We start from the raw sequence: 24,373 nt of genomic DNA, 5'->3' as shown, positions 1-24,373 counted from the left end.
GAAGGATGCGCTTGAAGAATGAATGCCAAGAAGGGTTTGGGTAGAAACAGCATGGCCAGTGCCCAGGTTTCCCCCTGCTAGTGTTCATTCCAGCACCAGCATGGCTTTCCCTGAAGAGGAACTCCACTGGGCACAGAGCAGCCTTGTCGGAAAATGTACTTCGCTGGTGTGAGTTTGTCATCCTCAATGACAGAAGTGTCTGGAGGTGTGTGTTTGCTTTTCTTATGTAACCACAAAATAGCGGTTGGTTTCTCTCTAATAGATAAGGGTGACAGAAGTTGCTGTTGGCTTGAAAATGATGTATGAACTCTAATTCTGAGAATGAACTTAGTGAGTTTAGTCATGACAGACCTAGTTCTTACTTCTTCCCCTCTCCTTTTTCCCAATGCCACCCAACCCCACTCTGTTTTCTCCTTCCTTTGGAGACGCAAAGAAACCAGAGTGGCCTCAGCAGAAAATGTCAGGAAGCGTGCACCATGCTGACAGCATTTGCAGATGCCTGGGCTCCACCTGGGTGGCTTTTTCTTCTTTTCTTTTTAAAAGTAAACACAGCGCATCAATTACGGAGCACGTGGAAATAAGGGACCGGCTTCAAAGGACTGACTGCCTCCCTGCCAGGTGGTTAAAGAGCTGTGCCGTCCCAGGAAGGAAGAAGGCTTTACTTCCTACTCCCGGACTTTTCTTAGAGCCCTGCGGAAAGACCTCTGATGTAGGGAAAGGACAGCTTGGCGCTGGGGATTCCTTCTAGTTCTTGGACCTTCTGAACCCAAGCAGAAAAGAACCCTTTTTAGAAGTTTATTTGGCAGAAACAAGGAAAGGATGTGAACTTGACTTTGAAATACCTTATGCCTTACGGATTGTATATGTGTCCAGTGTGTTCTTAGGAATACCTAAGGAAATTATGATGTAGGTAATCTTTATTACCACCATTCTTTTTAAATAAGGAATTTGAAATGCAGACCAGTGGCCTAGGAAATCCAAGGCAACATGGAGCTGGTCTTCCGACTTCCTATATGCCCCCGTGGGCCGCAATCTAACATTGCAAACTGGGTGGCATAGCTCACCTGACAATCGAGCTGCTGAATTCTGCTCAAGTCCTGCTCCAGGCTTAGAACCAGAGCTGCTTAGGTCTAAAATTACAGATGCTAGTTATTCACATCTCTGTCGTTTCTATCAGTGCTGTCGTCTTCAGGTTTTGTGGCTTCCAGTAAAATGCAAGTGGTTCAAGGAGGAAAGGCCTATAATGCATGCTCAGTGACTATTTATTGTGTGAATATTATTGAACAGATCATTTATATGTTATTCCTGTAACACCTGAATGCAGGATGTCTCTCCAGGATGGCAGGTTTCTGTCTATTAGATACATTAGAATAGCAGAATGTGAGCATAGCCAGCAAACTTGGAAACGATTCTGCACCAGAGGGTGTTGGGGCTCAAATAGACTAGAGAGCTTGATCTCTACTCCCCCGTCTTATCAGCAAAGAAGCTGAGACCCCCAGAGATGGAGTGATTTTCCCAGGTTTGCCAGCTCTTCACTGAACTTTGTCTTGGCCTCTCATTCTTAGTGCAAACACAAGCACCGGTCCCAGTTAGAAACTCGGCCCCTTTGTGTTGCGCAGGCCCCTGCCTCTGGCAGAGGATCAAGGGACACGGTGACTGTCAAAATGGGGTTGCTTTCCTAGACCTTGAACTTCGTATCGCAGAAATGCCCTTGGGCTCAGCATATTTATAAGTTCGCATCCATATGAACATATCAGATACACTCCAGTGAGTAAGGGAAAAAAATCATTTGAAATTTGAATGTGAATACTTTTTGGAGAAAAGAATAAAGAATGGATATTACTTCATATGGGAAATAGAGGCTTGGGGGTGACTTTAATATGTAGCATCACCATAAGCAGGATAATTGAAAAGAGAGTGTGAACCAGGAGGTTTCTGATCTCCACCTAAAAGGGAGAAATAGGCTTTTAAAAAATTTTTTTTAACGTTTATTCATTTTTTGATAGAGACAGAGCGTGAGTGGGGGAGGGGCAGAGAGAGAAGGAGATACAGAATCCGAAGCAGGTTCCAGGCTCTGAGCCATCAGCACAGAGCCCGACGCAGGGCTCGAACTCACGGACCGTGAGATCATGACCTGCGCTGAAGTCGGATGCTTAACCAACTGAGCCACACAGGTGCCCTGAGAAATAGGCTTTTAATAGAGCAGAAAGTTTTCTGTTTAGTTGTTAAAAAAAAATAAAAGTGATAATCAGCAGAACTCAGCCCAGACTTACTAAACTTCATGCCAAACTCACCTAATTTCCATTTTCATAGGGTTCCCAGACTAGTGAAGTACTAAGCCAGCAAGGGAGCATTTTGATTTCAGTGAGAGGTTTAGCCAGAATGTCTTATAATCCTACTTCTGAATGTACAGAAATGTCGTAGCTTGTGCCAAGGAGTGACAATTCCAGGACTGGGGAGGAAGTGCTATCTTGGGGGTAAATTTCAGTATAGGAAAGAATCTCCAACCAAATTTAAACTACATTGTACATATAATCTGTCCATTTTATTTATATATATATATATATAATTTATAATTTTTTGATGTTTATTTGTATTTGAGAGATAGAGACAGAGTGTGAATGGGAGAGGGACAGAGAGAGAAGGAGACACAGAATGTGAAGCAGACTCCAGGCTCTGAGCTGTCAGCACGGAGCTGAATGTGGGGCTCGAACCCACGAACCGCGAGATCATGACCTGCACTGAAGTCGGATACTTAACTGACTAAGCCACTCAGGAGCCCCATATACATATATGTATACATACACATACACATACATATACATATGCATATATATGTATATATATAAAGGACTGTGATATATTTAAAGGACTGTGATAGCTAAATGCCTATTTGAATCGGACAAAGGGCTAGTATCCAAAATCTATAAAGAGCTCACCAAACTCCACACCCGAAAAACAAATAATCCAGTGAAGAAATGGGCAGAAAACATGAATAGACACTTCTCTAAAGAAGACATCCAGGGGCGCCTGGGTGGCTCAGTCGGTTAAGCATCCGACTTCGGCTCAGGTCACAGTCCGTGAGTTCGAGCCCCGCGTCGGGCTCTGGGCTGATGGCTCGGAGCGTGGAGCCTGCTTCCGATTCTGTGTCTCCTTCTCTCTCTGCCCCTCCCCCGTTCATGCTCTGTCTCTCTCTGTCTCAAAAATAAATTTAAAAAAGTTAAAAAAAATTAAAAAAAAAAGAAGACATCCAGATGGCCAACAGGCACATGAAAAGATGCTCAACATCACTCCTCATCAGGGAAATACAAATCAAAACCACACTCAGATATCACCTCATGCCAGTCAGAGTGGCCAAAATGAACAAATCAGGAGACTATAGATGCTGGAGGGGATGTGGAGAAACAGGAACCCTCTCGCACTGTTGTTGGGAATGCAAATTGGTGCAGCCACTCTGGAAAACAGTGTGGAGGTTCCTCAAAAAATTAAAAATAGACCTACCCTATGACCCAGCAGTAGCACTGCTAGGAATTCACCCAAGGGATACAGGAGTACTGATGCATAGGGGCACTTGTACCCCAATATTTATAGCAGCACTCTCAACAATAGCCAAATTGTGGAAAAAGCCTAAATGTCCATCAACTGATGAATGGATAAAGAAATTGTGGTTTATATACACAATGGAATACTACATGGCAATGAGAAAGAATGAAATCTGACCCTTTGTAGCAATGTGGATGGAACTGGAGAGTGCGATGCTAAGTGAAAAAGCCATACAGAGAAAGACAGATACCATATGTTTTCACTCTTATGTGGATCCTGAGAAACTTAACAGGAACCCATGGGGGAGGGGAAGGAAAAAAAAAAAGGTTAGAGTGGGAGAGATCCAAAGCATAAGAGACTCTTCAAAACTGAGAACAAACTGAGGGTTGATGGGGGGTGGGAGGGAGGGGAGGGTGGGTGATGGGTATTGAGGAGGGCACCTGTTGGGATGAGCACTGGGTGTTGTATGGAAACCAATTTGACAATAAATTTCATATATTTAAAAAAACAAAATTAAATAAATGCGTATTTGAGCGTTCACAGTCTTCTCTGGAAAGAACTTTGAAGCAATTTGTGATTCAGAGTGCTGAACTTGAGCGAGTGTCCCCAAGGTCAGGGTATGTAACTTTAGACAAAGTTCTCCAAGCTCTAACGTGTTACTGTCATTCACTGACAAGTCCTGGAATCCTGGGAAAACAAAGTATTAGGATCAACAGAAGGGAAAACCGGAGGCTCTAATTATCAAATGCACCAATATTTCTCCCCTCGTGCGAAGAACTATAACTTGATGCCCCGCCATGTCACTTTCGATTATTAAAAGTAAATTAAAAGCACTTCCTTTACGAGGTGTTTGGAAACCGTTCAGTTACAAGGTGACAGGCAGCCTAGAATCGGAAGTAGGAGGTTGGGTCTGACTCCAGCTCAGACTTCCCTCCGAGCAGCGAGCAGCGGTGAGGAAACTGCTCGGTCAGACGTGCGTCACCTCGGTGTCAGTGATGTGGCATCACAGCCAAGCAAGGAAATTCTCAGTTTTAGTGCTGCCTGGGTTCTCTGAAACAGAAGCAGCCCCTGGGGAGGAGTCCTGGCTGTAGAGGGCCATTCGCCATGCCCTTCGAACCCAGTCATGCCAACGGTAGTTTTGAAACCGAGGATTTAACATTTCCCAAAGAAACAGCTTCTGTAAGATGCTTCTGGTCTCTCTGTGACGAGGTCATTTCTGTCAGAATGCCATCTTAATCAGAATCTAGCTCGCTTTCCTAGCTTACTGCAGGCCCAGCAAGGAAAGATCCACAAGTGGTGTAGACAGGTTGGGCAGGACTTGCAGACCTATGTCCTGGCTGCCCCCGAAGCCAGCTGTCCCTGGGCCCCAGAGGTGGACACCAGAATAGGCACAGTAGACGTCCTCCCTAGACAAGTTTCTCTTGCTTCAGAGTCTAAGCAGCTCAGCCAGATGAGGGGCATTTCGGCCGGGAACTGAAGGCAGATGGCGGGGGACACTGGCCGGAGCCACGGTCCCGTTCTCACTGCTCTTCGAGGTGACATGTACAGTCCTCCTGGGGAGAGGGCGTGCCGGGGAGCCAATCTCCCTCCTTCCTCTCTGCCTTCCTATTTGCACAAAGACCAGATGTTCTGTTTGTGCAACTTTTATGCCATGCCATCAGCAGGGAGGAAGCACAGGACTGCGGAAGCCCCACAGGAAAGCGCGTGGGGCGAGTGGCACCAGGGTAGTGCACCCAGTAAAGGGCAGTCCTGATCTGCTTCCCTGACCGATGTTGCAAAGACAGGAAGTGTGGCTTCATTACTAGGATCCACTCAGGCCAAGGTGCCTCCTGACGGCCCGAGAGAAGCGTTAGATGAATAATACCTTGTAATCACCCCTGTGTCTGCAGCAGCAAAGATCAGCCACGGAGGACTCAGGGGGAACCCAGAGGTCTGACAAAGATGTCAACGTAACGCAGTCAGATGGAGTTAGAAATAATTACCTCCAGGGCAGCGCTGAGCTTACAGGAGATCGAACGACCGTGTGTGCTGTCCTAAAAGCGCTCCACCACAATCAACTGTGCGACCGTGGACAAATGTCCTCACCTCTCTGAGCCTGTTTCCCTCTGTGTGACACAGGGATGAGAATACCAACTGGACTGTGTCACAAGATGTCAGCATTCAAATGGAGGAAACGTCTGCGAAATCGTTTTGAGTAAATGGCAGGTTCTGTTTTCCCTTTCCCATTCATTTCCTTAAGGGGCGGACTGAAGCAGAGATTAATGCAACAGCTTACCACTTTTCCATTCTTTTTAGAACAAAATGAAATGGTGGTTTTAAAAACAAACAAAAGGGAAACAGAATCCCCCACTGCCGAGAGCTGTTCACGAATGTCCCTGGTGAAGGGCCCCGGAATACTCAGCCCCTCCCTTCTCCATACCCGCTGACCCAGGCTCCTGCACCCCGCGTACCCCAGGACCTGCCTCTCTCTCCCATAAACATGGTCAGGCAGTGGCAGCTTGATCAGTGCTCACTCCACTCTGAGCCCCCGGGATGGGAGATGTTGAGAATTAGGGGCGGGGGGGGGGGTATTTTCAAGATGTTGTAGGGGTTGGTTGTGTGTTTCAAGGAGGAAAGGGCCGTGGCCCAGAGCTCAGGCTTTTGTTTCTTGCAGCCCAAGAGCGTGACACTACTAAGTATGCAATGTGCTTCTTTCTGCTCTGTCTCCCAGACAGAGGAAGACTCCCCAGGCAAATCTGAATTTCAAATGTTTAAACCTCAGGAAAATACCTGCGCCCAGGAGATGGTTCGGTTCATTTTGTGCCGTCAGCTCTGGGACGGGAACAGGACGTCGATGCCAGATGCCCCGTTTGGTTGCCATTGTCACATCCTCTTTCTTTTCTCACGAGTGGGACGGGGAGGACTGGCTGGTCAGCCTGAAGGTGGGGAAGAGGAAGAAGCAGAGAGGGAGGAGAAGGGCTTTGTAGAGTATAATAATAAAATTCTCTTTTGTGATCAGGACAGTTCTCTGTCGTTCAGCCAAGGCTTTTCAGCTATATTCTTGTTTCTTCCTGAAGTCTTGTGAGGTGAGGTATTCTTTTTTTTTTTTTCAACGTTTATTTATTTATTTTTGGGACAGAGAGAGACAGAGCATGAACGGGGGAGGGGCAGAGAGAGAGGGAGACACAGAATCGGAAACAGGCTCCAGGCTCCGAGCCATCAGCCCAGAGCCCGACGCGGGGCTCGAACTCACGGACCGCGAGATCGTGACCTGGCTGAAGTCGGACGCTTAACCGACTGCGCCACCCAGGCGCCCCTAGGTATTCTTTAATCTGTATGCTTGGCTGCTGTCACAGAGGCTCCAAATTAACAGCGGTCTAAGCTTGATGGTTGACTTCTCCCCGACCTGAGAATCCGGGCCCCAGTGGTCAAGGGCTTTCCAAGGTGATTCAACACCACCCCTTGTGTATTCTAGCCAGGGGCAGGGGAATCGAAGGGGATGGATGTGGGGGCAGCTCTCAGTCTCTGTGCTACTTGCAAGGTCTGTGCCATCGGCTGCCCTGACCTTCAGATACCCTCTTCTGGAGACCACCAGTGGCATATGTTCCCTGTCTTTTTTTTTTTATGTTTATTTTTAACAGAGACAGAATATGAGTTGGGAGAGGGGCAGAGAGAGAGGGAGACACAGAATCCGAAGCGGGCTCCAGGCCCCGAGCTGTCAGCACAGAGCCTGACGCGGGGCTCAAACCCACGAACAGCAAGATCATGACCTGAGCCGAAGTCGGATGCTTAACTGACCGAGCCACCCAGGCGCCCCAGCACATGGTCCCCTTCTTGACCTCATCCTGCTTTTCCTCCTGGCTCACCTTCCCTGCTTCCCTCTCCACTGCCCCGTCTCCAGTCCCACCCCCAGCTGCAGTCATCTTTTCCCGCTCCACCCCTGCTCTCCATGCTCGGCATCACCTGCCTGGCCCGTCTCCCCCCACTCCTGCCTCTCTCCCCAGAGTCCTTCCCCAGGCCCTTCTTCTCTCCACCCTTGGGCCGTGGGGGCCCCTCAAGTGTCCTGGAGCTGGGCAAGGGCCGGATCCCACTGCTCAGTAAAAACAAAGAGGAGTCTCTGATTGGACTGCCCCAGCTGTCTTAGTGTGTGTTCATAAAACCCCAAATGGGAGGTCGGGACACAGTTCCTAGTAAATCTGTTCTAAATCCATCGTAGGTGGTTTCATGGCACCATTTTGTGCTTCAGGAAACGTGCACATGTGGATTCAGCGTCACGGGTAACATTTCGGTGGGAAAAAGTATACTGTGTGATCTGAACAAGCTACTTGTTCATGGACTTGTGGGCCACTGCTCTCTGCTAAATTAGGAATCCCTATGAGAAGAATTGGAGTGGTCTTGAAGTCAAGAGGTATGGTTTTGTTGTCTAAGCGCTGCCCCAAGACACCTCCTGTAGAGGACACTCCCAGTCAGCTGGTACTAACTGAAAGAAAGACTTGTTCAGTTGCCAGATGTTATCAGGGCCACCAGGGATCTGAATGGGTGCCAGGTGATACCCGGGGCCAGGCCCACAGAGGCCTTGCCATGGAAAGAGACTAGATACAAAATCAGAGGAGGTAGGCCCCATCACTTACAAGCTCTGCAAACCTGAAGAAAGCCCTAACTTCCGCAGGCATCCGCCTCTCTCCTCTCTGTAATGGGAACCATCCATCCTGCTTTACATAAGGGTTGGAGGGAAAAATTGAGTCACTATGGGCAGCATTTTTCCCTTTTTGCTAATGCAAGATCATTTTCAAAAATCAGAATGGTAAACTCTTCACAAGTAACTGTTTAAAATGACCTAAAACCCAGTGCACCCAGAGATGGCATTTTGGTTTAAATCTTTCCCGCCAAGATTTATGCATGTGACTGTAGAGCTGTTTAAATGAGCTCCTTTTTTATATACACACCCACACGTTATGGTTAGTACATCCCTTCTTCAGCTTCACTATATCCTGTAAGTATCTTTATTTTAGGGAATAATGATCTACTGATTATAAAATATTCCACTGTAGTCGTTTGCCATCATTTATTTCAACAATATCGTATTTTTGGATGTTGAGGCCAGTTAGGCCATTGTTAAGCGATGCCTGACTGGGCATTCTTGTATGTAGACCTTCAAATACTTATCTTAAAGTCATTTAATACACGTTTTCTTCCATAAAGATTGTACAGGTTCCTTATCCAGGCCATTATGGCCAGATCTGTTTCCGAATTTATACTCTCTAAAAGTAATAAAGTTATACACTGTATAGTACAAAATATTCCCAATAAACTGCATGTTGTGGGGGAGGACACTAACAGTTATGTTCAGCATAATAAATAGACCATAAATAGCCCATATCAGGTTTTGCTACTACATTAGTTTGCACTACAGAATTTTTTTTTTCTATGTTCAGAGCATTTTGGATTTTGGAATGGCAGAGAGGGGATTATGAAGCTGGCTAATTTACATTTCTTTTATTTCTAGTGAAATTGAACTTTTTATGTATCTTATTGGCCCTTTATAACATTTATTCTGTAAAATGCCTGTTCTCGATCTTCACCAATTGTTTTATTAGGCAAATAAGATTTCACTATTAGGTGTGTCCCCTTTTATTGATGTTTAATAGCTTTTCACGTATTTATCAAATATTTTGCCACATACTTCACAATTATACCTCCCATTTTGTTGTTTTTCTTATACTTTGTTAATGTTTAACACACACACTGTATAGAAATGTATTCCTTTATGGACCTTGTCTCCACAGACAAGGTATGATATTTGATAAGTCTTCCCTGATTACAAAAGATTACATAATTATAATCTACATATCTAGTACTTCTGGTTGTGTAGAGGTTTTATTTCTACATTAATATCATCAATCTATCTGAATTTTATTTTGATGTTAGCTTTAATGTAGGTTTTAGCCAATGGCTACCACCCCATTTATTAAGCAATCCTAACTTTCCCCACTGACATCACCTGCCGTCTTCACTGCACACAAAACTTTCATTAATATTTGGCTCGTTTCAGGACATTCCATTTTGTTCTGACAATCTGTCCAACTATTCTGCCAGTGCCAGATGATGTCTATTATCACATCTTTATTTTTTTTAATGTTTGTTTATTTTGAGAGAGAGCACGAGCAGGGGAGGGGCAGAGAGAGAGGGAGAGAGAGAATCCCAAGTAGGCTCCGCACTGTCAATGCAGAGCCCGACGCAGGGGTCGAACTCACCAACTGCGAGATCATGACCTGAGCCCAAAGCGGATGCTTAACCGACTGAGCCACCTAGTTGCCCCCATTTTAATATCTATTAGGTCTGGGGAGGAAGGAAGAATGAATAGGCTGAGCACAGGATTATTAGGACAGTGAAACTATTTCGTGTGATACTATAATGATGGGATACCTTATCATTATACTTTTGACCAAACCCAATGAATGCCCAACACCAAGAATGACCCCTAAAGTAAACTATGGACTCTGAGTGATAATGCTGTCAGTGTGGGTTTGTGGATTGTAATTGGTATGCCATCTGGGGGGGGTGTTAATAGTGGGGGAGAATTGGGGGAGGGACAGGAAGGGTGTGGGAAATCTCTGTACCTTCTGCTGAAGTTTGCTATAAATTTAAAACTGCTCTAAGAAATGAAGTCTATAAAAAAAAAAAAAAAAAAAACAACCCAACCCCAAACCTAAACATTGCTTCTGAAATCGTAGAGCTTACATTCAAGGGGGGGGGGGGGGGAGGCGTTATACAAAAAGATAAATAGAGAATTAAAGTAGATTGCAATTTAGCGAGTATCGTGGTACAAATGGGTGCCATAGACCAGCGCTGCTCAAACTCTGTGATGAAGAGCCAGTTTTGAAAAACAAAAGCAAGTTCCAGTATCTATCAAGACTAGCAACATGTTCATTACCTTCATTTTTGCAAAGCTATTTGTAAGCTGTCAGATGCTCGATGCATATTAGTTATTTGCCGCTAATCTGTAATGGATTCCTTGTTAAAATGAAGATCATTCTTCCCTCCACCTTCCCTCCATTGTTCTCCTCTGGAGAACAATGAAATTGCCGTTACGAAATGCAGTGCTGTCCTTTTCAGAGATTGTTGTCTCATATGAAGATGCTGAAGTACATTTCACACAATGGCTCTGATCACACAATAATCTTAAGAGCTCGCTAAAAATTCACTAAGGGAAGTCAGAGCTTGGCATTTGCAAGAGATATATCCTGTAATTGAATAGTTCTTTTTTCTCTTTGCCATTGTTTTTCCTTCAGAGAAGCAAGGGTATTAATCTCTTCACATTTCGTGTGTGGATGAGGGATACAGAAGACCCCTTTGGGGGGTGCAGAATGAGCAGTCCGCCAGATTCATTCACTCACCGAGTGCCTGGCTCAGTGAGTATATGAGGTTGTTGGGGCTGGTCAAAATTCGCCAGAGTGCCTATATCACAAATAAACCTGAGTGGGTGAAAGGGTCTCACATCTGGTGCGTTGAATTGTCTTTCTGTGTGAGCAGTACTAATACTTGGTGCAAATAAATGAAGAAGGATCTAGGTGGACCTGGGGCGTGGTAACACTCCTTCCACTAATTAGACAGTAACTTTGATCTCTTGCCTTAATTTCTCTGAACCTTAATCCCCTTATCTGGTATGAGAGCAGACAGACAGACCATTTGATCACTAAGTGCCCTTTCAGCTCTCAGAAAAATGAACAGATCAGCGAAATTGTTCACTGATTTATTCATTCCTAATTGATTTATCCACTTATTCAAAAGACACTTCTTGCAAGCGTGTTATAGGTCCGTTACCATGCTACTTGTGGTCCCCAAATGGGAAGGCAGAAGGCAGCGGAGAGATACGTTGCCCCACGCCTACGCATTCCCTTCTTTCTGTGGGGCTGGAATCGCTGACCTTGGGGGAGCGATGAGAGATGGTGAGAGATGGAGGAGGGAAATCCTCTTGGCTTCACCACATTTAGTGCGTTTGGTTAGACCAAGGCTCCTGAACCCCAGCACTGTGCATGCATTTGTTGGGGGGGCAGGGCTGCCCTGCACATTGTAGGTTGTTTGGCGGTATCTCTGGCCTCAACTCACCTGATGTGAGTCGTATCCTCTCCCCGACATTGGTGACCACCGAAGATGTCTCCAGACATTGCCAGATGTCCCCTGGAGGCAGATTGCCCTGGTTGAGAACCAGTTATATAGAACCATCTAGGTGCCCAGATCCTGGGCAAGTGAGATGAAAAGGACCCAGGCCCAGCCTTATGGAGTTTACGTGAGTACACCCTTCCTCAGACTTCAGTGTGCACCTCCTAAGTGGAACCCTTGGTTTGCTGAGCTCTGCCCACGGAGCTTCTAACTCAAGCAAGTCTGGGTGGGGCTGCAGGGTTTGCATTTCTAGAGTTCCCTCATTGGCGCCCATGCTCCTGGTCCTCAGGACCACCCTTGAGAACCTCTGAGCCAGTGCGTTCCTATCTTGCCCAGTAGGTGTGTGTCCACTGCAGTTATGGCTAACACTACGAATGTACTCTACTCACACAGTAAAACTAGTGTTCCCTGAGAGTCAGAGTGGTCTGTGGCTTTTAGAATGGGAAAATAGGGAAGAGTCGGTTAAGCGTCCGACTCTTGATCTCAGCTCAGGTCATGATCTCACGGTTCATGAGTTCGAGCCCCACGTTGGGCTCAGTGCTGAGAGTGTGGAGTCTGCTTGGGATTCTCTCTCTCTGCCCCTCCCCTACTCTGTCTCTCTCAAAAATAAATAAACTTAAAAAATTAAAAAGTCAAACAAAATGAAAAAATAGACCCTATGTGGGCTATAAATCCACAATCAATTTGACATGTGTCAAGAAGAAAACCAAGTAGAGGATCTCATAAGCTCTAACAGTGACAAATGGTGGTCGATTTTATAAATTAATTTTGACTTGGCTCCGAGTGAGCAGATAAATAGGTCAGTTAGTGAGCTAGTGGAGGAACCTAATCATTTTGCTGTTCCCATGAATTCTCAGCTCTAACTACAAACGTGCTTTGACAACCCACTCATTCCTAAGTTGGGGACACTTCTCTGTGCAACATGATGTGGGCGACTCCCTTAGATCCACACGCACACATCCACCCAAGATCATCTGACCCCACTCTGCCTCTTTCTTCTCCTTCTCGTGGTCCCCATCCCCGGTCCACCCCATCCCCTTCTCTGGGAAACTCTTCATGTGATGGGCAGTAATGCAAAGCAGCATTGCCTGTTGTTGGAGGGTTCCCTGTATGTTTATTCTGTGCAGAACTCTTAGTTAGTCTGTGGACTGCACGTTGCCATTTCCGCTTGCTGTGGTCATACTACCAGATACTGTATTTTCTTTGAAAAGTGTCACACACCCTGAGGAGGAAGTGGGGTGTGGTATAAGAGCAGCCCTGGGAGGGCAGGGGTGTTTTGCTACTGGTGTTCCCAGGAGTGGGAGCCTATGTTGCCATTTCTTGTCTTCTGAGTCTCTAACGCAAAGCCCATGTTAACTGGCCACATCACTTTATTAACAGGATAGAAGGGCAAACAGGTGGAGCCCCGGCTCTCAAAACCTCCTTCTTGGATCCAGAACAATGCTTTGTACAGAGCAGGCAGGTTTAGCAAATGCTTACTGAGTAATGGTAAACATAAAATGGTGTATGTCGCTTCGTTACTTAGCCAGTAGTTTAGGTGTAGGACATAGTCCGTTGAACAAGTCACCGTCACTGGCAGCTAATTTTCATCAGGGAGACTTTCTCAGGATCCCTTGGGAACGTCCCATGTGATTCCACCAAACACTATCGCAAGCATTTCCCATAAATCCACTCATGTAATCCCCGTAACAACTCTATGAAGTACATCTATTATTTTCCCCATGTTACAGATATGGAAACAGAGACACAAAGAGGTTCGGTCATTTGTTGAAGACGGTGCAGTTGGAAAAGCTGGCTTTCATGCCATGGCAGTGTCATTTGTCCATCCATGTGTCTCCATCCTCTGTGTCCACTGGCACATAAAGGCCAGAGGAAGACAGACTATGTGTCCAAGAATTTCACACTCACCTTCTCAGTCAAGGTGCCCATTGACCCGAGTACCCTGGGCCCTGGCTCCGATTTGGTACCCCGAGTGAGGTGGTGTACTTTTCCTCACTGAGCACCTACCTGGCAGGAAGCCCTCTTACTCTAGTGCCTTAGGAAGATTACAAAGTATCCCGTGTCTCTTTAGAGCTAGTGGGTTGCCAAGAAGGGACAGTCACAGAAACGATTGTCTCCGCGCTCCCCCCCAACTTGATTGAGAGGTAACTGACCATCTAAAATCAGATATATTTGAGGTATACAACTTGGTGATTTGAGGTACCTGTACATTGTGAAATATGACCACTGTCAAGCTAATTAACATACCCGTCACTTCATATAGTTACTTTGCGTGTGTGTGTGTGAGTGTGCGCGTGTGTGGGGGGTGTGTGTGTGCTGAAGACTGTCTTTTAAGAGTAAATCTTGACACAGGGACAGAGCCACAAATTCAGTGTGCCTCCTATATGAGGCAGCATCTTTAGACTCAGTAAGTGATTACCTAACTGTGGCTAGAAAATCCTGCCAAGGAGACCAAGTCCCTCCCAACGTTACATGAAGCAGTCAGCTAGCTTTGTTCTAGACCCCAGCCCTGGAATTCCTCACTCATCCCAATCTGCCATTTCTGACAGTGTGAATGAAGGGAGATTCAAGGAGATGGGAGAGCACACACTGGTGACATCCTGGGGAAGTTACTCAGATCTGCAGCGTTGACCTCATTTCTGGATGTGAGCTTACGTTGTTCCAAGGAACTTCAACTCCAATTATATTACCTGTTTTTTTTTTTCACAGCTATGGGGTAGAAAGATCCTTCAAACGCAGGTACTGACAAGGAGAAGCGTCCGATTGGTACCTAAGATAATTAAGCAAGTAGGGCAGCATGGAGGCCTGCTGAGAGAGCCCATGTGGGTGGTTGTAATCGTCCTTCCTAATTAGAGGCTGGGAGAACAGATGGAGACCATTCTATGGGGAAATCTCCATGCTCTCACTTCCTTCCTGACCTAACCTTAAAAGGCATTTTCTAACAAGAAATAATGTGCTAGTTTGGGTGGAGGTGCTTAGCAACCAAGGCTGAAATCCAGACTCTGCTATGTGCTAGCTCTGTGACCTTCAGCAAGCTACTCACCCACTGAAGCCTCAGTTTCTTAGCCGTAGAATGGAGTTGATTATACCCACCTTGTAGACTTGTTGAGAAAACTGAATAATATGAGCTATCATATATACACTATGGACTCTTCACATACATGTGAATTGTAGGGGGAGCCAATAAATACCTCCACTAGGCTGTGCTGTGTTTGGAACAAATGGAGAGAGCGATCAGAAGTCAGGGAAATGCAAAAAAACAAAACAAAAAAAAGTCAACCTGAGGCTGGATTTGGTGGATATGGGCTAAAATATTCAAGCGATAGGTTGGTCTTTGTTCATGGTGTCAGAGGCCACGCTGGACAATGGCCAGTCTCCCAGGACTGAGGCAGATGAGTCCCACCCTGCTTATGGCAGAGAAGAGTGGAGAAACATGTTCTATGAAAGTCCACAGATTCCCCCAAGGGAGAGAAGAGGCTGGGCTGGGCAGGTGCCATTTACTTGTCTAAAACTTACCCATCGGATAAACCACTCCTCTTTCTGTGGGGAGCAGGGAAGCATTTCTGAATGAAGCAGTGTGTAAGTGAGGTCCTCGAAAAAATGAGAAGGATTAGGGGATGGCAGTTTTTTAAGGGGGGGGAGAAGACACAGCATTCCAAACAGAGGGACCAGTTTACATAGCCACCAAGATGGATGGTTGCGATGTACCCAGCAAACAGAGAAGTCAGGATACGACTAAGAGGCATGCTGTGGGGACTGGGAGGTGGTGGCAAGGGGGCAGTGGGAGCCAACATGTAGAGGCTCTGAAATAATGGGTTAAGAAGCCATAATTTAATTCAGCAGGGACTGGGACAGTTTTCTTGAGTATCGGTATAATTTGATCAGAGCTAAGCTTTAATGGACAATGTTCATGTCACACATTAACATTAGTGTCAGGGGGCACCTGGGTGGCTCAGTCAGTTAAGCATCCGACTTCAGCTCAGGTCATGATCTCATGGTTCATGGGTTCAAGTCCCGCGTCAGGCTCTGTGCTGACAGCTCAGAGCCTGGAGCCTCTTTTGAATTCTGTGTCTCCCTCTATCTCACTGCTTCTCCCCCATTCGTGCTCGCTCTCTCTCTCTCACTCTCAAAACTAAATAAACATAAAAAAATTTTAAATACTAAGAAAATTTTAAAAAATAAAATCAGTGTCAGAATATGCACAATGACATCCCAGATGGCTCATTTTCTGTATTTCGATCTTTGTTTTGTTTCTACATTATATTTGGTTATATTAGTTATATTCTGCTGGGGATGTCACAATAGAATACCACAGATGGGGGGGAGCTATCATGTTTCTGGCGGCTGGACATCCAAGATCGCGGTGTCCTCAAAGTTGGTGTCTGATGAGAGCTCTCTTCACCTTCCCACTGTGTTTTTACACCATGAAGAGAAATAAATCTCTGGTGTCTCTTCTTCTTCTTACAAGGACACTATCCTATCGGATTAGGGTCCTGCCCTCACAATCTCATTTAACCTTAGGTAAATTAATTAGGGTCCCAACATGTGAATTTGTGGGGGACACAGTTCAGTCACTAGCACTTGAAGGAGGGGGTGTCTTGTTAATGTTTTTAGGTAGGCGGGCAGTACCAGCTCTGTTAACAAATCCCCTTCCTGACCATTTCTAACAGCTGGTGGAATGTTAGGCTTACATTCTTTGGTCTTTGCAGTTCATGCTCTAGGGATTATTTTAAAATATTATCTTCAGGACATGCTTCTTTTTTTTTCTTGGTCCCCAAAAATATGGAACACTTCACGAATTTGCGTATCATCCTTGCACAGGGGCCATGTTAATCTTCTCTGTATCGTTCCAATTTTAGTATATGTGCTGCCGAAGCGAGCACCAGGTCATGCTTCTTATTCTAATTCACTTTTGAGACCACATGTGTGGCCAAGAGGCTAATATTTATTTTTTCTTCCTTTTTTTAAAGAATGTTTATGCATTTTTTGAGAGAGAGAGAGAGAGAGTGTGTGTGAGCAGGGGAGTGGCAGAGAGAGAGGGGACAGGGGATTCGAAGCGGGCTCTGAGCTGACAGCAGTGAGCCAGATGGGGAGCTTGACCTCACAAACCATGAGATCATGACCTGAGTTGAAGTCAGACGCTCAATCGACTGAACCACTCAGATGCCCCACGAGGCTAATATGTAATCTGACTCTTTTTATTATATTGTACTACTTTGTAGAAGTCTTAGTACCAGGGTAAAATGCTTTTCATTTGATGGTTCTCTTGTTACCACCTTTCTTCTCTGCCCATTTCCAGGCAAGTAATTCTTAATTTGTAGGTTATTTTCTACAGCATGACTTTTACCCGAGAAACCTTTCTATCTGTAAAGAGATGTAAAAGCTACAGATGTCACTTCATTTGCCGACATCTGCCTGGTGTTTAATTCCCCAAACTTGGGCTTAGGTGACCCACTTGGAAACTATTGAGTGCTTTTTGTCCTATTCCTGGGTTGACTACAGATTCGGTTGTGTTCTCTCTTCTACATGTTTGAGGTTTTGCTGTTTCTGTGAGACTCTCCCTCTGTCACCGAGATACCTCCTGCTAGGTTATAACAATACAGATGCTGTCCATGCTTTTGTTTTTAAATAAAGAAGTGTAGGGGCACCTGACTGGCTTGGTCAATTGAACGTCTGACTTCGGCTCAGGTCACAATCTCACAGTTCATGGGTTCGAGCCCCACGTCAGACTCTGTGCTAACAGCTGGGAGCCTGGAGCCTGCTTCACATTCTGTGTCTCCCTCTCTCTCTCTGCCCCTCCCCTGCTCGAGCTCTGTCTCTCTCCCCACCCCACCAAAAATTAAAAACATTAAAAACATTTACATAAAGATATGTATGCTCATTCCTATTTCACATGCTGCAAAGAAAGAGAAGTCTTATTTTTTGGTTTTGTGTTTTTTTTTTGTTTTTTTTTTTTTTTGCTGATGAGAGTATATAGAACTTCTGTTGCTTTCTATTTCTGTGGAACTTCTCCTCCTCGACTTTTGTTATGTGGTGGCAATCCTTAACATCACTGTGAAAGCATTTGGCAGGTTTGAGTTGTGGTAGGTGAGTCAGTGTGGGTAAGTAGGTGAGTCAGCACCCAGGGAGTCCGGAATTCTCAGTTCAGCACTTGAGGTCTATGACCTTAACCATGCCGCTGAGCAATGATATTGTCCATCTGCTGGCTTCGAAGCTACCTGCTAAAGACAGATGAGATCATGCTTAAAGGGGAAAACATTGAGTCATAAGAGTAAAGATTCTCTGCAAATTTAAAGTACATATTATGAGATTTCGCAGCTGAGATAGCAAAAGCACAGAAGATTGGATAGGCATCCTGACTGTCCATCATGATAAGTGCTCACGTCGGGATGACTCTATCACAGGGTAATAAGTGCTCTAGGAGAGATACATGTGGGTTTTTATGGGAGTTCGGTGGCAGAGTGCAGAGGGAGGCCATATAATTCAGCCAAGATGTGCTTCTAACAGACGGTCTCTACTTTTCTTCTTGCCCATTTTTGGTACAAACTAATAAAGTCAGTAGAGTCCCTTGGAAAATATATCAGAGTTGCAATAATAATCATAACAGCTAACATTTTTGAGTTTACTCTGCGCCAGACCCGTTATAAGCACCTCCGTGCATTTGCCCATTCCGTCCGTGTAGCCCTATGAAATGAGTGATGGTATTATTACCCTTTCCAAATGAGAAGACAGGCTTAGGGACACTAAATAACTCCTGCAGTTGAGTCCATAATGGCTTCGGGTCTTTGTAACAATGTCTGGGATATTTCTCTTGTATCGACTTCCTCTACTACTGCCTGCTGCTTGATTGGACCACACCATACCCTTGCAGGTTAAAATATATACATATAAGCATGAAGATTAAGAGATTATATAAAGCATTGCTTTTGAAAATCAAGTTCCTTAGCAAAAATGCATTCAGCATCTACTACTTATCAGACAGAGGGATCAGCCCTGGAGGTGCGTGAATGACTAAGACTTGGTCTCTGCTTTCAGAGCCCGCAGTCTGCTTATTTGGGAAGACCAGTGTGACCCAATATATCTAATAAAGTGTTAAAGGGAAATCTGGCAGTGTGAGCACCAGATCTCCTCCCCAGTCCCACGAAGCTGACTGGAATGTCCAAAGGAATGTGGCAATAGAGAAAACCCTTTATCACAACTTGGGTCTTGTAGTAGGGCACCCACATGCACTGACTCTGGAGGGGTCTTGCTAGATGAAACCAGAAGGACTTCTATGGTTTGAGTGACAAACATGGTACCTCAAAGATGAAGCAGGAGAAATCCTGGTGGGGCTCTGCTGTGCCCCCCAAATTTGGAGGCTCAAGAGAAAGAACATGGGAGCGACAGCATCTACCCCACTGGGAAATGGGAAATGACAGAGCCATGGCAAATAAATATGGCAGGCACTGTCTGAAAGCCATGCCCTAGGAGCTGGGGAGGCGGGGAGCCTGGAGGACTGAATGGATTCCACCAAGAAGTTCCAGAGGGAGGAGGGAGGATGATGGAGGCAGAGGGAAGAAAGGCTTCAGAGAGGAGGTAGGGACTGAGCAGGAGCTTGAAAGATGAAGGAAGTAGGGATGGGGTGCAGAGGGAGGATGGAACGAAATAGGAAAGCATTCCAGGGAGAGGGAACGGTATTGCTACAAGCCCAGAGCCATGAAACAGCTTGACACGTTGGACAAATGGCAATAGCTCCGCATGGTCCTAACTAAGCTCCTTCGGGCTGCAGCGTGGAGATCCGACTGGGAGAGACAGGTGTCGGGACTGGGTAGGGCAACAGGTAAGTTGTGGTGGCTTGGAGTCACGCTGAGGCAAGTGGGGCCGGGAAGGGGAAGGAAGGGGCAAGGCAAACCAGCTCCGGTCCAGGAGGGGAAAGGTGACATCCGAGGGCTGGGCAGAGCGCCAGGGTACCCGTCACCGAGCTGGTGAAATAGACGGGGCCCATTCGAAAGGCAGGACCCTGAGTTCTGCTTGGACCCGGCAGGTTGAGGGGCTGACGACAAAAATCTTGCATGTTAATTTCATCCTTGAATGCTTATTACATACCATCTTGGTGCTCCCATGCACACACACGTGTGCGAGCCTTCAACAGGATTGCGGACATTTACATTCACAACAGCATTGTTTCCAAGGGCGCGATTCGTGTTGCCCTTGCCAGTGTTAGGTAGGAGCATTTCAAAAATATTTGCTAGTTGCAATGGCTTAAAAAAAATGCTATTGTGTCGTGTTTTATATTTAAATAGTTTAACTCTTTTTATTGTTAGAGTTTTGTGAAGAGTTGAATATTAATAGATCCCCAAAGAATATGCATTATCAAATTCCAATATGATCCTTTCTCAGTTATTTGCTCCAAAAGGCAAAAACTTTCAAGAGAGCTTCAATAGCAGAGTAAAAGCCATTTGTTTTTTTTAAGGCTCTGACATTTTCCCTCTAATAAATCGAAGCTACTCATGATTACTTTAGATTTTAATTCAGTGTTTTATTGTATGAATTCTTAGTTTCCTGATGTATATTCTTTTGTCCATACAGGTGTGCATTTTATCTATATCACCTCTGAATTTATAGTCCATGCCTTGAAATGCCAATAGCATATTTTTAAATTTTGGTCTTGAAATGGTCACGTGGTAGAATTGACGGTTGTTCTTGCTATATAATTCTGTGAATTTAAATCTAGATTTCTGTGACCATCACTGTGACCAGGCTATACTACAGGGTCACCTCCCCACACCCAAAGCTTGCTCATGCTCTATCTTTATAACCCCCTGTCCTCTGTCCAAACCACTGCTAACCACTGTTGTCTCCATACGGTTTTGTCTTTTCAAGAATGTCCTGTAAATGCAATTATATAGTATCTTGTTTTATTTTGCATATATATATATATATATATATATATATATATATGTATTTTTTTTTAATGCTTACCTATTTTTGAGAGAGAGAAAGAGACAACGTGAGCAGGGGAGGGGCAGACAGAGAAGGAGACACAGTATCCGAAGCAGGTTCCAGGCTCCAAGCTGTCAGCACAGAGCCTGATGCAGGGCTCGAACTCATGAACCCCAAGATCACGACCTGTGCCGAAGTGGGATCACCGACTGAGCCACCCAGGCACCCCCATTTTGCATTTCTTAAAGTGCTCACAGGCTGAACATCTTCCCACATAACTAATTGAAACTATGTTGTTGTTTTTTTTAATATTTGGTATAGTTTGTGTTATTGCCACTTAATTCCTTGGGTCATAGGTGGTTTTTATTTTGTTTGGCTTTTTCAAATTTGTGTATGCTTATTATAAAGAATGACACTTAGTTATTGTCTGTTGTAGTTACTCTAGATATTTTCTTTGACTTTGTTTTATTATTGTCTTCAAATGTGTAAGACTTACAAATAGTAATACCACTTGATCTAGTCATATTGAAAACACTAGTGATCTACACTGATGCAGTATTCCTAAATTTAAAAAAATTATAAAAAGGTGCTTATTACGGCATTATTTCTATTATGAAAAAACATGTGTCTAAACATTTAACTACAAGACTTTAGTAAAACAGGTCATTAGAAGATGGTGCAAGAAGTTAAAGGATGTTTACAAAGATAACATACTACCTTGGACAATTTTTATGGCAAAATGTTAAATTAAAGCATTTGGGTTTTTTTAATGTTTATTTTTGAGAGGGGGGGAGGGACAGAGAGAGAGGGAGACACAGAATCCGAAGCAGTCTCCAGGCTCCGAGCTGTCAGCACAGAGCCCGACGCGGGGCTCGAACCCACAGACTGTGAATCGTGACCTGAGCCGAAGTCAGACGCTCAACCGACTGAGCCCCCCAGGCGCCCCTGGCAAGATGTGAAATTAAAAAGCCAAATATAATCCCGTAAACACAGTATGAGCAAAGCATGTAAAACAAAACCACAAAACCTGTTCATTAAAAAAAGACGAAAGAAAATACATCAAAAGAGTAGTAGCGACTTGCTTCCGCTGTGGAACTATGAGATTTTTTACAATTTGTGTATTTATTTTTCATAATGATCACATTTCACATTGAAGCTACAGGAGGGGAAAAACTCTGAGTAGCTCAGGAATGAAATGCTGCCTTTTACCTTAAAAAAATGCACCCCTAGGGGTGCCTGGGTGGCTCTGTCGGTTGAGCATCTGACTTCCACTCAGGTCACGATCTCACGGTTTGTGAGTTCAAGCCCCATATCAGGCTCTGTACTGACCGCTCAGAGCCGGGAGCCTGCTTTGGATTCTGTGTCTCCCTCTCTCTCTGCCCCTGCCCTGCTCACACACTGTCTCTGTCTCTCAAAAGGTGAATAAACATTTAAAAAAAATGTTAAAAAACAAACCACGCACCCCTGAGCAAACAACATGTTAGGTTCAGCACACAGATGCCCGTTCTGTCTTCCAGATGTGAAAATGTCAGGTCCTGTCCCCGTGACTAGACCTTTAAAAAGTGAGGCAGTGGCCTGGCCAGCAAACAGATGCATGCCTGGGGTAAAATGCCAAGATGCTTATGCGTGAGGGGCTAGGGCTAGCAAATCTGGGTGGCTGGTGGGCTAGGAAATCAGCTAAGCAGGGCGTGCTGGAGGAGAAGGGGGTTCCACTATGATTCCCTCCCCTACTGCATCCGGAAACCCTCGTCACCCTAGAGGTTTCTGTCTGCTCCCCGGACAGACTTTTCCAGGTGCATGTTGAGTTGCTGCTGTGAATTCTGAGCCCAGCCTGGAAATAGCAAAGTGACACATCCGTCACTAAAGGTCACAGTGGTTGTAACTCAGGCTTTATGAGTCAGTGATCCCTCCAGACTCAGAATTAATTACTTAACTTTACTCGTGTTGAGGAAATCTTCAGAGGGTCCACGTATGGTAAACACTTGTAAATGAGGACACTCTTGGCGATCTTTCCTATTAGTGCAGAAAAATATAGATTTGTCCAGAAGACCTACGTGACCCAGGAAAGGGGCTGTTGTCAAGGAAGTTTTCTCCAGAGAGCTCTCAGTCATTAGCCTGGCTCCCGTCCAAGAATACTAACCTCAGAGGCTGTCAGAGGGTGAAGGGGGCCCCTGAAGACACATCTAGAAGTCATCTGGTGACCGTTTCAACAGTGTGACTTATATGGAATGTATTTCAGAGACTAAGGACACCTGAAAAATATGATGATTTTACAACCGTGTCCTTTAGTTCAACCCTGCTAAATTGTGGGCGATTGAGACTTTCTTAGAATCCATGAAGTTCACAGCAGTTGTCAAGAGCCCCTAATCTCTCTCTGTAGGTTCAGAAAACACTCAAAGACCACCCAGCACTTCAGAGAACCAGCAGTCTTGAATGGCCCTGCCAGATTTGGGATTATGCCATTGGCGCTCACATGTGGGGTCCTATCATTCTGAGGACTTGTCTTTCTTTCTACAAAGGTAGAAAGGACAGCTAATGCTTCATTGTTCTTATCTTTGACTTACTTAAGAGACTGAGGAGAGAACAGTTCAAGAAGAGAGAAGAAGCAAAGACGTAACTTTTCCACTGAATACCAGATGGTAGTGTCAGATTAATGGGACCTCATGGAAAAGTAGATAAAAGAAAGAAAAGTGGGGGCAATGGGTGGTTACTTGAGGTAAGTGTCCAAACAAGGACATGAAGGAATAGCAGACGAAGAACCAGACTAGAATCCTGGAATTTGTTCGCCAACATTATGATGGCTTTCTCCTCATATCCCTAGGTATGCATAATTATTGGTAATTTGGCTTTTGTCATTTATCCTTAGATGATAAGGCATTCTTTTATGGTGGGCAATGATTTGGGATTTTTTTTAAGTGCTTTGGAATGTTCAAAGGCTTATTTTATATGGAGGTATATACATGTGCATATATGTACATATACACACGCATATATGACCGCGAAGAAAGTAGACCTTTTTGAAATGTCTGAAGTAAATAGAGTTCAGCTGCTAAATGCCCAGAGCCAAGTGCATCACACACATAAATAGCCCACGTAAGAATTTTGTGGTGTCATGTTTTTGTGACTAAAATAGACTCACCCTTTCTAAACTCATTTTCTTATTATTGTGGGTTGTTTCTTGGGTACCTGCTTGCTTAACAGAAGAAATAAAATGTTGGAAATTTCTCTTGCCTGTTTCTGCAACTATTAAGTGTAACCCCCTTAAATTAGGAGTGGAATTATAGTTCTAGCTGACAAGGTTGAGTAATGCAGACGTCGGGAAGCCTCTTTCCTTGGCTAGTCAGTCTGGGGTTTGGGGTGAGCCCAATAATGTCCTTTGCAGAAAGGGAAGTAAAAGTATTTGCTTAAATGGATCCTTGAGCCATTTGAGCCTCTGAGCTGTCAGTGATAAAGCGCTGGTTAAGTGGGAATGGGACACGCAAAATAACATATTTTATAGCCCCCAACAGCATGTGTCTTTGTCACTTTGCAGGGATCAACCATGTCACCATTTCTTCGCATTGGTTTGTCCAACTTCGACTGTGGGTCCTGCCAGCCATGTCAGGGAGAGGCTGTTAACCCTTACTGCGCTGTGCTGGTCAAAGAATATGTTGAATCAGGTAAGCTTGAGTGGGTATTCGAGGTGGGGGAGGAGGAAAGTCCTTGTGTGAACTAGGAAGCAAGTCCTTCCAGAAACGTCAGAGTCATCGGGTTCAACCTAATTTTA

At 44.9% G+C, this 24,373-nt stretch overlaps 1 protein-coding gene and 1 non-coding gene across 2 annotated transcripts in view; one reads left to right on the top strand and one right to left on the bottom strand.

Moving 5' to 3' along the window:
- Positions 1 to 24,373, top strand: part of PRKCQ (protein kinase C theta) — a 185,563-nt gene that overhangs the window by 29,731 nt on the left and 131,459 nt on the right. Inside the window, exon 2 of the mRNA XM_043564510.1 lies at positions 24,140 to 24,266. Within this exon, the coding sequence (XP_043420445.1) occupies positions 24,149 to 24,266 (118 nt within the window). The 5' untranslated portion in view covers positions 24,140 to 24,148. The remainder of the gene's footprint in view (positions 1 to 24,139; positions 24,267 to 24,373) is intronic.
- On the bottom strand, positions 16,462 to 16,568 carry LOC122474094. Its single transcript, XR_006294787.1, has one exon. It is a non-coding gene; the product is annotated as a U6 spliceosomal RNA (small nuclear RNA).

Source organism: Prionailurus bengalensis, chromosome B4 (genome assembly GCF_016509475.1).
Source record: "Prionailurus bengalensis isolate Pbe53 chromosome B4, Fcat_Pben_1.1_paternal_pri, whole genome shotgun sequence".
Taxonomy (NCBI): domain Eukaryota; kingdom Metazoa; phylum Chordata; class Mammalia; order Carnivora; family Felidae; genus Prionailurus; species Prionailurus bengalensis.
The sequence above is the reverse complement of the archived record's forward strand: the minus strand, read 5'-3'. Positions and strand labels throughout refer to the sequence as shown.